Genomic DNA, 13,436 nt, shown 5'->3' with positions numbered 1-13,436 from the left:
CTTTATCCAGCAAGTCTGTCATTTAGAATAGAAGGAGAGATAAAGGTCTTCCCAAACAAACAAAAACTGAAGGAATTTGTCACCACTAAACCAGCCCTACAAGAGATACTAAGGGGGATCCTGTGAGACAAAGTACCAGAGACATCACTACAAGCATAAATCATACAGACATCACAATGACTCTAAACCCGTATCTTTCTATAATAAGACTGAATGTAAATGGATTAAATGTGCCAACCAAAAGACATAGGGTATCAGAATGGATAAAAAAACAAGACCCATCTATTTGCTGTCTACAAGAGACTCATTTTAGACCTGAGGACACCTTTAGATTGAGAGTGAGGGGATGGAGAACTATTTATCATGCTACTGGAAGCCAAAAGAAAGCTGGAGTAGCCATACTTATATCAGACAAACTAGACTTTAAATTAAAGGCTGTAACAAGAGATGAAGAAGGGCATTATATAATAATTACAGGGTCTATCCATCAGGAAGAGCTAACAATTATAAATGTCTATGCGCCGAATACCGGAGCCCCCAAATATATAAAACAATTACTCATAAACATAAGCAACCTTATTGATAAGAATGTGGTAATTGCTGGGGACTTTAACACTCCACTTACAGAAATGGATAGATCATCTAGACACATGGTCAATAAAGAAACAAGGGCCCTGAATGATACATTGGATCAGATGGACTTGACAGATATATTTAGAACTCTGCATCCCAAAGCAACAGAATATACTTTCTTCTCGAGTGCACATGGAACATTCTCCAAGATAGATCATATACTGGGTCACAAAACAGCCCTTCATAAGTTTACAAGAATTGAAATTATACCATGCATACTTTCAGACCACAATGCTATGAAGCTTGAAATCAACCACAGAAAAAACTCTGGAAAACCTCCAAAAGCATGGAGGTTAAAGAACACCCTACTAACAAATGAGTGGGTCAACTAGGCAATTAGAGAAGAAATTAAAAAATATATGGAAACAAATGAAAATGAAAATACAACAATCCAAACGCTTTGGGACGCGGCGAAGGCAGTCCTGAGAGGAAAATACATTGCAATCCAGGCCTATCTCAAGAAACAAGAAAAATCCCAAATACATAATCTAACAGCACACCTAAAGGAAATAGAAGCAGAACAGCAAAGACAGCCTAAACTCAGCAGAAGAAGAGAAACAATAAAGATCAGAGCAGAAATAAACAATATAGAATCTAAAAAAACTGTAGAGCAGATCAATGAAACCAAGAGTTGGTTTTTTGAAAAAATAAACAAAATTGACAAACCTCTAGCCAGGCTTCTCAAAAAGAAAAGGGAGATGACCCAAATAGATAAAATCATGAATGAAAATGGAATTATTACAACCAATCCCTCAGAGATACAAGCAATTATCAGGGAATACTATGAAAAATTATATGCCAACAAATTGGACAACCTGGAAGAAATGAACAAATTCCTAAACACCCACACTCTTCCAAAACTCAATCAGGAGGAAATAGAAAGCTTGAACAGACCCATAACCAGCAAAGAAATTGAATCGGTTATCAAAAATCTCCCAACAAATAAGAGTCCAGGACCAGATGGCTTCCCAGGGGAGTTCTACCAGACGTTTAAAGCAGAGATAATACCTATCCTACTCAAGCTATTCCAAGAAATAGAAAGGGAAGGAAAACTTCCAGACTTCTTCTATGAAGCCAGTATTACTTTGATTCCTAAACCAGACAGAGACCCAGTAAAAAAAGAGAACTACAGACCAATATCCCTGATGAATATGGATGCCAAAATTCTCAATAAGATACTAGCAAATCGAATTCAACGGCATATAAAAAGAATTATTCACCATGATCAAGTGGGATTCATTCCTGGGATGCAGGGCTGGTTCAACATTTGCAAATCAATCAACGTGATACATCACGTTAACAAAAAAAAAGAGAAGAACCATATGATCCTGTCAATCGATGCAGAAAAGGCCTTTGACAAAATCCAGCACCCTTTCTTAATAAAAACCCTTGAGAAAGTCGGGATAGAAGGAACATACTTAAAGATCATAAAAGCCATTTATGAAAAGCCCACAGCTAACATCATCCTCAACGGGGAAAAACTGAGAGCTTTTTCCCTGAGATCAGGAACACGACAGGGATGCCCGCTCTCACCGCTGTTGTTTAACATAGTGCTGGAAGTTCTAGCATCAGCAATCAGACAACAAAAGGAAATCAAAGGCATCAAAATTGGCAAAGATGAAGTCAAGCTTTCGCTTTTTGCAGATGACATGATATTATACATGGAAAATCCGATAGACTCCACCAAAAGTCTGCTAGAACTGATACATGAATTCAGCAAAGTTGCAGGATACAAATCAATGTACAGAAATCAGTTGCATTCTTATACACTAACAATGAAGCAACAGAAAGACAAATAAAGAAAATGATCCCATTCACAATTGCACCAAGAAGCATAAAATACCTAGGAATAAATCTAACCAAAGATGTAAAGGATCTGTATGCTGAAAACTATAGAAAGCTTATGAAGGTAATTGAAGAAGATTTAAAGAAATGGAAAGACATTCCCTGCTCATGGATTGGAAGAATAAATATTGTCAAAATGTCAATACTACCCAAAGCTATCTGCACATTCAATGCAATCCCAATCAAAATTGCACCAGCAATCTTCTCGAAACTAGAACAAGCAATCCTAAAATTCATATGGAACCACAAAAGGCCCCGAATAGCCAAAGGAATTTTGAAGAAGAAGACCAAAGCAGGAGGCATCACAATCCCAGACTTTAGCCTCTACTACAAAGCTGTAATCATCAAGACAGCATGGTATTGGCACAAGAACAGACACATAGACCAATGAATAGAATAGAACCCCAGAACTAGACCCACAAACGTATGGCCAACTAATCTTTGACAAAGCAGGAAAGAACATCCAATGGAAAAAAGACAGTCTCTTTAACAAATGGTGCTGGGAGAACTGGACAGCAACAGGCAGAAGGTTGAAACTAGACCACTTTCTCACACCATTCACAAAAATAAACTCAAAATGGATAAAGGACCTGAATGTGAGACAGGAAACCATCAAAACCTTAGAGGAGAAAGCAGGAAAAGACCTCTCTGACCTCAGCCGTAGCAATCTCTTACTCGACACATCCCCAAAGGCAAGGGAATTAAAAGCAAAAGTGAATTACTGGGACCTTATGAAGATAAAAAGCTTCTGCACAGCAAAGGAAACAACCAACAAAACTAAAAGGCAACCAACGGAATGGGAAAAGATATTTGCAAATGACATATCGAACAAAGGGCTAGTATCCAAAATCTATAAAGAGCTCACCAAACTCCACACCCGAAAAACAAATAACCCAGTGAAGAAATGGGCAGAAAACATGAATAGACACTTCTCTAAAGAAGACATCCGGATGGCCAACAGGCACATGAAAAGATGTTCAACATCACTCCTTATCAGGGAAATACAAATCAAAACCACACTCAGATATCACCTCACGCCAATCAGTGTGGCCAAAATGAACAAATCAGGAGACTATAGATGCTGGAGAGGATGTGGAGAAACGGGAACCCTCTTGCACTGTTGGTGGGAATGCAAATTGGTGCAGCCGCTCTGGAAAACAGTGTGGAGGTTCCTCAGAAAATTAAAAATAGACCTACCCTATGACCCAGCAATAGCACTGCTAGGAATTTATCCAAGGGATACAGGAGTACTGATGCATAGGGGCACTTGTTCCCCAATGTTTATAGCAGCACTCTCAACAATAGCCAAATTATGGAAAGAGCCTAAATGTCCATCCACTGATGAATGGATAAAGAAATTGTGGTTTATATACACAATGGAATACTATGTGGCAATGAGAAAAAATGAAATATGACCTTTTGTAGCAACGTGGACAGAACTGGAGAGTGTGATGCTAAGTGAAATAAGCCATACAGAGAAAGACAGATACCATATGGTTTCACTCTTATGTGGATCCTGAGAAACTTAACAGAAACCCATGGGGGAGGGGAAGGAAAAAAAAAAAAAAAGAGGTTAGAGTGGGAGAGAGCCAAAGCATAAGAGACTCTTAAAAACTGAGAACAAACTGAGGGTTGATGGGGGGTGGGAGGGAGGGGAGGGTGGGTGATGGGTATTGAGGAGGGCACCTTTTGGGATGAGCACTGGGTGTTGTATGGAAACCAATTTGACAATAAATTTCATATATTAAAAAAATTGTAATTTATTTGTAATTAAACTTAAATTTCACAAACTCAAATTACTTCTATGCTTTAAACCATGTTCCCTAAGAAAAAAAGATTTTACTTATGACATCCAATGTGCTTTGCACTGTTTAAAAATGATGAGAATTTTCGAAACGGGTAGCCTGGATGATGAATTTAAATATGCAAAGGAACTGATTGATAAGATACCTGGTCTACCAGAAGACACCTGTGGAAACAAAGCTAATGAAAGTTTTTGGAGACCTGCAAACTAATTTCTACAATTCTAAAAACCTACTGTGTCTAGTAAATAAAGCCCAAAGTATGCCATGTTCAAATACATTTGTTGAAAAGATCCCTGGCTGATGCCATCACAATGGACAGACACCTGAATTTAGTAAGTGGCTTGATAAAGCAGAGCTTCAAGTCAAAAGGAATTATATATTTGGCTCTATTCCATTTTGCTGCTGCTTAAAAGAAAGGATGTCTGAAAGCCTGCAAGCAATTCAGAGAAGGATGATTGGACAATTAAATGGAAAGGGTCAAAATTACACCTGACCATATCATAGGACAAAAAGAATCATGTCATTGTTATTTTTTGTTAAATATAGAGCATATATTTAATCCTATTATATTTATACTGTCCTTTTGAAAAGTCTTACATTTATGAATCTTAATAATATACAACAGGATAGCCTACAAAATTTAAATATCCAGTAAAGACCTTTTAAAAAGAGGTAAACATCAATTGCTATATTAAACAATATATTATAAAATATTATCCTTATTAAATATTGTTATATTTTTGCTCACATATATTATTCGCTTAATTTGTTGTACTATAAACTATTATCAATTGACACTGGTAATGAGCTCTATTAGTGTTTTGCTTAAATAAGAGCATTTATGTAACAAAACAATCAATAACACACAATAATATAATTTTAAATAAACATCTATTTTATACATATTTATGTGAAAATAAATCTGTAAAAATAAATATATATATACTTATATGTTGCATGTTAAATTATTATTCCCTTTTTTTGGGGGGGGTTCTAAAACACAGTCTAATATGGCTGTGTGTTAACTCTGTAAAAAGTTGGTCACCCTAGGTTTGCCTTTCCCCTAGTATCCAAGCTTCATGTAAATCTACCAAGGAATTTCATTATTTTCCCCAAAAGGAAAGGGGTAAGGACGGCTAGCCTCTGATTCTAGGTTATTCTAGGTGGGCTCCAATATCTTCTAAAACCAGGAACTAGCCCCCAGATATACCCAGGCCTGCCTAGATCTGTTTAAACTCAAAATACTACTCAGAAAACTCAGGGAAGAGATTCTAGAGAGGATATTTCTAAAGATTAGATGAGAGCCCTTACAATGCAGCAGAAAGGAATAAAAGATAGCTTGAAAAATTCTGGTGGCATTAATATAACAACTACTAACAAACACTATTTTAAACCAGAAATGTATAAGACAACCCTAAGTGAACAATCTAAATTAACTAGTCAAATTTTATGCACTGAAATTTCTACTTTTAAATTGTCTAACATTTAATTGGGTGTACTTTTTGTTAGTAAACCACATCAATATTAATATAAAAGTATAAAACAGGGGTGCCTGGGTGGCTCAGTCGGTTAAGCATCCAACTTAGGCTCAGCTCATGATCTCACGGCTCGTGAGTTCAAGTCCCACATTGGGCCCTGCACTGACAGGTCAGAGCCTGGAGCATGCTTCAGATTCTGTGTTTCCCTCTCTCTCTGCCCATCCCTGCTCACGTTCTGTCTCTCTCTGTCTCTCAAAAATAAATAAGTGTAGGGGCGCCTGGGTGGCGCAGTCGGTTAAGCGTCCGACTTCAGCCAGGTCACGATCTCGCGGTCCGTGAGTTTGAGCCCCGCGTCGGGCTCTGGGCTGATGGCTCAGAGCCTGGAGCCTGTTTCCGATTCTGTGTCTCCCTCTCTCTCTGCCCCTCCCCCATTCATGCTCTGTCTCTCTCTGTCCCAAAAAAAATAAAATAAATAAAATAAAAAACGAAAATAAATAAATAAATAAATAAATAAGTGTTAAAAAAAAGATTAAAAAAATATAAAAGTACAGAACAAACTTCTACCGTCTTAGATTTTTAAAAATCTTACAAATAAAACAAAACCATACTTGTTGGTATCAGTTGTTGTGCAATCTAGCTTGGAACCTATACTTTAGTTTCTTCTCTTACATATTATCTTTGAATAATGAAATTTGAAAGACACTAACCAGATGGAGGTATGTGTCCATCATCTATGCTTCCAAATTCTCCCTTCTTCTCCAGGCATTCAGGAGGAGCAAACCCATTTTGACAATGGCAATGATTCAAATTGTTGCAAATCTGGAGTAATCAGAAAATAGAACGTTTTTTTGTGGACCAAGATGGTTCAATAGAGACCAATGAATATTCTATACTTATTCAACAGAGAATTTATTTCAGAGAGTTTATCCATTCCAGAGAATTTAACTTGAATAGACAAATTCAATAAATTTTCACAAATTTTCTCTTGAAATTGTCCATACTTTAGTAAGTATATTTAGCTTCTGCTGCCAAAGCATTTTTTAAAAAATTCTTCATCTCTTTCCACAACCAGACCCAAATATTGGTAATTACCAGTAACATGCCACTAATTATCATTTAGTTGATAGTTTCACAGAACAGCCCAGATTCTAACGAGCAAGACTAGTAAGAAAATTCTAATGACCTTGTTTACTAGTTTCTACCTCCTCTCTGTGAAAATAAGATTATTTTGGTTGTATAATAATTCATGGTGCATATAGCACATTTGCACCATATATTTACCAGATACTTTATACATCCAGAGTCATCTTAAATGTTTCTACTTTATCTTCTCTAATAAACAGTTTGGCAAGACTTCTTGAGAAAATAAGATTGAAGTTAGAAATTATAGACTATTAAATGACACCTAGCAGCATGAAAATGATTTTTAGTCATTTTAATGATTTTTTAAAAAGTCTCCAAACTGTTTACTGAAATGTTAAAGCATGTTGCTTAAAATGAAAATTGAAATTACTTACTCCATGGCTATTGCAATGATGAGAAGAATTGCACGTCTGATAATTTACCTGGTATTGAATTTCTACACAGTTAAAGTTGACACAGTACTGAAAGCAAAAGGAAATGAAAATAGGCATAATAATCAGATTGTGTGCCTGGATAATACAGAAGAAAACTACAAGAAAATTTCACAATTCATACTTTCAAGAATTGGCATAAAAATACAAAAAAAAAGGTAATAATTGAAACATTGAAATAAATGTGAAATAAGCTATGTGCCTTCAGATTATAAAGATGTAACCACATGTGAGAAGTTAGAAGTTTTATTTTCTTACCATCTAACACTAGAAACCCTCTTAAAAAGAGAACTATCTGGAAGAATAATTTGACTAGTTCCTGGAGTTCAAGAATTATCTAAAAAGCGTTTAAAAAAATACCCTTGCCTGGGCTGCATCTGAGACATTTATATCGAAATTTCTGGGGGCAGGGTCCCCTCATTATTGCAAGCAGTTAAGGTTGAGAACTATGAGGTGGAAGGTTGAGATCTTAATATCACGGTATGAGCAGCAAAGGAAGACAGCTTATGATTCCATGTTAAAAAAAAATGAGGAGAAAGAGAACAGCAAGGATGACAGATAATTATTTGAGATAATAGGGCAATGAAAGACTCCCAACTATGAGATGGCTAAAAAGCCTTCAAAGAAAAGGAATGTTTAATTTGTGTATTTACACTGTTCTAATTTATGGCATTAATTTTTGTGACTTTTTTCATTTATCGAAAAATTTTCAGTAAATTCAGTACTTTGTGAAAGGGTTTTACTTTTTGAGTAAATTTTGTCTTTGGATCATAGTAACAACCAGGTGTGCAGAAAGAGGAGGACCAGGACACTGGAAAAAAAGAGATCTGATACACTATCATTTAGAATTGAAGGGGAAGGAGACCACAGATCAAATTTGTATTCCACATGCTTCCAGATGAGCAAGATGTTACTGAAACTTTGGTTATTTTCATGGACTATTATCAAAATATATTATATAGAAATAAATTTGAATTTAGCAAGCACATCTTGAGACTTTCTCTCAAAAAATATATGTCAGTTGGGGTGCTGGTGTGGTTCAGATGGTTAAGCATCTGACTCTTGGTTTTTGGCTCAGGTCATGATCTCACAGTTCATGAGATCGAGTCCCAAGTTGGGCTCTGCACTGACAGTGTGGAGCCTGCTTGGGATTCTCTCTCTCCCTCTCTGCTCCTCTCTCTCTCTCAAAAATAAACATTTTTTTTAAAAAATGGTAAGCTTAGAAATAAAATGGAGTAGACCTTGTCTAACTGTATCCTTACCCAGATATAATGTCTGGAAGCCAATGAACTGGATACACTAAGTGACCAAAAATGCCTCCTGCATTCTCTTTCACTCATTTAACAAATTTATTTAACAAATTCTTGAAGAATTAGACTCACAGATATAGGATGTGGGGCTTAAGCTGGCATGAATTAGACGATTTTCAGACCACACTACAAAGCTGCAGGAGGATTTACTAGAATCCTTTACATTCAGAAGCATCAGGCCACATGGAAACAAACTACTAATTCACGATCCAAGGGATACAATGTAATTATACAGGACTGAATTAAATGATGAGGAAAATTAATTGTGGTTTCTTTTATATTTTTTTATTTTTCTGATTGTATGTGAGGAAGCCCTTTTCCTTTCTACTTGTTGCATCCCTAATCCTCAATTTAGTATCTATGCTTTTATAACTAAAGCAGTTTAAAACTAGTAACTGATTCTCACTGATTCCTCAAACATCAGAAACAATATTCTGTTTCTTTACTTGTCATGGCAATGCAGGCTCAAAAAAAATTTAAGGACTTATGCTTCCAGTCAGATTAAAATAGCAGGGTCCAGAATTACCTTTCTACCATAAAAAAGTAGAAAAATAGATAAAGAATAGGAAACAACTATTTCTAGAGAATGGAAAACAAGCAGCACAAGACTATTATCTCTGAGAAAAAAGAAAGACAAATTAGGTGAGGCCTCCCACTGTCCAGGCTCTCTGCCTAAAAGGAATTTCCTGACTAAGGTGTAGTGAGATGACACCCAAACACAGCTTAAAAATCTAAGAGACAGAGATTTGGGTAAGTGAAGGCGTAGGAGGCTGGAAGCTAGAATTTGCTGGGAAGACTATTTCATAAGAGGGAATTACTGACCAAGAACAACTTCCAGAGAAAGAAAGATTATCAACATCTGTAAGATGAACAATTTCTAAAATCTGAGCAAGAACAACTTCCAGAGAAAGAAAGATTATCAACATCTGTAAGATGAACAGTTTCTAAAATCACAGAAGTCTGGAAATTGTCCAAGGTCCTACCAGCCCAAACATACAGACCTTGTTGAATTCACAGGACATTCAGTAGAGACCATAAAGGGCCATAACTTAAAAGTGTGGCAAATTTACTCTCTGCCCTAAAAAGAATGTAACAACAAGTCTTGAAAGGAAACTAACCTGCAAGTAATTTAAAGAAGTTCAATTATTTTTAAAGCAAGAAGTCATTCAATAATACTCAATTCATAAAATTCAGTATGTAATAAAAACATGAAGGAGGAAAATGTGGCCCACAAATAGTAGAAAAATCAAGCCAACGGAGCCCATAATTACTAATGTTAAAAGTGACGGAAATAACAGACAAGAATGTTAAAATAGCTGTTATAAACAAACTTTATAGGCTCAAGGATATAAAAAGGACCTGAACAAAATGAGAAAAGCATTAGGAGATATAAAAAAAGAGAACCAATAGGAGGCGCCTGGGTGGCTCAGTCAGTTAAGCATCTGACTTTTGCTTTTGGCTCAGGTCATGATCTCAAGGTTCCTGAGTCCAAGCCCCATTTGGGATTCTCTCTCCCTCTATCTGTGCCCTTCCCCTGCTCACGCGTGCTCTATAAAAATAAATAAACATTTTTAAAAAGAACCAACAGAACTTCTAGAATAAAAACTACAGTATATGAAATGAAAATATCATAGATAAAAGATTTCTGTTCCATAATATCTGTTCTAGACTTATAGAGAGCTCACATTTAGTAAGAATGTGTTCTTCCTGACAGGCCAAGGACGTCAGCAGCCTTTCAGAACCTTGGGAAGAGAGACATTCACCTATATTTATAAATATTTCAAGTGAAATATGGTAGGGAAAATTTCTTGGACTTGGTTTCCTAGCCTCATAGTAAAATATCATTTTAAAGATCCAGACCAAATTCCTTCTGAATTTGTCAGACAGTAACTCTCTGGTTCTAGTTTGCTCAAAATTGTATGTTCACCTATTTATATAATCAACCCAAAACCAAGACGCATCATTTTTATGCTGAGAAATAATATTTGACATTATTCATGATCAAAATGTAATACTTTTAAGAAAAATGTATTCAAACTTGGAAATAAGGCAAAGAGGGATCTGAATGTCCTCATCTGAGAATTATTTCAATATGGTAGGGGCCTGAACCTTGTTTGACTTGCTTTTACTGCTGATTAGACTCTAGACTTCATACATTTATATATTATTACATGGATTGATTTGTCTGGAAAAGATGCGGGAAGTCACACACACACACACACACACACACACACACACACACGAAAGGAATAACTTAGCACTGAAAAGTCATGAAGAAAAATTTATAGGAAATATAAACAATATCACAGTAAGTATTCAAAGAATTCATTGTGACTTTGAGTCTAGAGAAGATAACATAGACTTGCTTCTGTGTGTCCTTGCTAAGTACAATTATAAAATACTGGGGCGCCTGGGTGGCGCAGTCGGTTGGGCGTCCGACTTCAGCCAGGTCACGATCTCGCGCTCTGTGAGTTCGAGCCCCGCGTCAGGCTCTGGGCTGATGGCTCAGAGCCTGGAGCCTGTTTCCGATTCTGTGTCTCCCTCTCTCTCTGCCCCTCCCCCGTTCATGCTCTGTCTCTCTCTGTCCCAAAAATAAATAAATGTTGGAAAAAAAATTTTTTTAAATAAAAAAAATAAAATACTATAAAATTACAAATGGCTTGGGAGGCAAAAAGAAGAACTCAGTGGTGGTCAGAAAAAGGGTGAGTTGGTTTGAGACCTGAACTCTTGTGCTTCTCCCCATCTCCCCTCTGCTCCAACCCAACAGAAGTCCATCCAGATCTTGCACCTCAAACTAGTACCAGAAGGCAATCCAGGTAGGCTCATTCCTTCCCCAGATCAAATGTTATCCCCTCTGACAACATCAGAGGATATCAAGACTAACACCATCAGCTGCAAGAGGGATGCATTTAGAACCCCACCAATAGTAAATGGCCAGAGGAAGCTTTCTCCTTCCACTTGGGACCTAAGACTCTCCTCTCTTCCTCCTAATAAAAGGACAGCTGGGCAAAACCAGCAAGAGGGACTTAGTCATGGCAAACAGTCCAGTTGAGAAGCTACTTTTACCCCACAGCCCCACTAACTTGAAACTCTAGAGATTCTTTCCTTCTCTAGGAAGTGCCAGGACAGGCAAGTAATATTGGAGAAGGAGCCTAAACAGAGCAAGCAGCCAAACCAGGAAAGCCACTACCATGTCTAGATGAACCAGGATGGATGGGTACAACCGGAAGGGGAGATGCAAACATAACAAACAAATGAGCCCAGCAAGCTTTTTTGATCTTCTCAGATCCTAGTGATCTGAGAGTCCTTTCCCTAGCCAGACACATAAAAGTAACTGTAGGGGTGAAAGGGATGGAGGGACCAAATGGAGGATTCTAATACACCCCTCCTCCCTGAGAGACGTGCTGTTGCTTGGCCTGGGGAAACTCCTCCTATCCCTTCAGGAAGCACCACACTTCTAAATAATTCACATGTCAAAGAAGAACTCCCAAAGGAAGTAAATAACACATAGAACTGAAAGGAAATGAAACTATAGCATATCAAAATATGTGGGGTACAGCTAAAGCAGTGCTGAGACAGAAATTTATAGCACAAGATGCTTAAATTCAAAATGAGGAAAGGCCTTAAATCAATAATTTAAGTTACTACCTCAAGAAACTGGAGAAGAGGAAAATAAACCCAAGGTAAAAGGAAAGAAAGTAAGAGCAGAAATTAATGAAACTGAAAATAGGAAAATGATGTGGAAAACCAATGAAACAAAAACATTGTTCTTTGAAAACCAATATTAAACTGATGAATATCTACCAAGACTGAGAAGTATAAAAAGAGAGAAGAACTACCACCAGTATTAGAAATTGAGTCAAGGTTATCACTACCCAATCCTTCAGACATTAAAAGAGATGATAAGAAATACCATGAACAACTTTGCAGACACAAATTCAAAACTCAGAAGAAATGGACCAACTCCTAGAAAATCATGAATGACCAAAATTCACCAATAAGATACTGATAACGTGAAGATACTTATAACAACTGACTTTGAATTCATAATTTAAAAGTTCCTTAGAAAACTCCAGACCTAGATTATTTCAGGGGAGAATTCAACCAACATTTCAAGACCAATTAATATATTTTTTAAATAATCTATTCCAGAAAATAGAAAAGAAGGGGGTACTTCCCAAACTCATTTTATGAAGTCATATAATATATTCAGTATCAGATAAACACAGTATAAAGAAAGAAAACTAGAGACCAATATCTCTCATGAACTTAGATACAGAAATTATTCAACAAAATATTAGAAAACTAAATCCAATAATGTATAAAAGAATTATAAACCATGAACAATTTATATCAGGTATATAAGGCTGGTTCAACATTCAAAAATCTATCAGTGTAATCCAACATATCAACAAAGTAAAGAAGAAAAATCATATGACTACATCAAAGGACAAAGAAAAAAAACATGTGACAAAAATAAAAAAAAAATTAAAAACCCAAGGCACAGGATAAAAGCTCTCAGTAACTTAGCAGTAGAGGACAATTAGTTCAGCATGATAAAGAGCATCTACAAAAAGAAAACAAAACAAAACTACAAGTAACCTCATGTTTAGTGATGTAAAGGCCTAACACTTTCCTCCCTAAGATCAGGAACAAGGCAAGGATGTCCACTTTCGTCATTTATATTCAATACTGCACTAAAAGTTTTAGCCATGGCAGTAAAGCAATAAAAAGAAATTAAAAGTATATAGAATGATGAGGAAGAAACAATATTGTCTATATTTCCAAATT

At 36.4% G+C, this 13,436-nt stretch overlaps 1 protein-coding gene across 1 annotated transcript in view; it reads right to left on the bottom strand.

Moving 5' to 3' along the window:
* LOC124521202 (disintegrin and metalloproteinase domain-containing protein 5-like) overlaps positions 1-13,436 on the bottom strand; it is a 132,679-nt gene that overhangs the window by 20,140 nt on the left and 99,103 nt on the right. Inside the window, exons 17-18 of the mRNA XM_047092312.1 lie at positions 7,279-7,365; positions 6,469-6,580 (exon numbers count right to left, since the gene is read on the bottom strand). Coding sequence (XP_046948268.1) covers positions 6,469-6,580; positions 7,279-7,365 — 199 coding nt within the window. The remainder of the gene's footprint in view (positions 1-6,468; positions 6,581-7,278; positions 7,366-13,436) is intronic.

The sequence above is a fragment of the Lynx rufus genome, unplaced genomic scaffold, assembly GCF_022079265.1.
Source record: "Lynx rufus isolate CCGP_SWC_20201006 ecotype Redwood Valley unplaced genomic scaffold, mLynRuf1.p SCAF_3, whole genome shotgun sequence".
In the NCBI taxonomy this organism is placed as follows: Eukaryota; Metazoa; Chordata; class Mammalia; order Carnivora; family Felidae; genus Lynx; species Lynx rufus.
The sequence above is the reverse complement of the archived record's forward strand: the minus strand, read 5'-3'. Positions and strand labels throughout refer to the sequence as shown.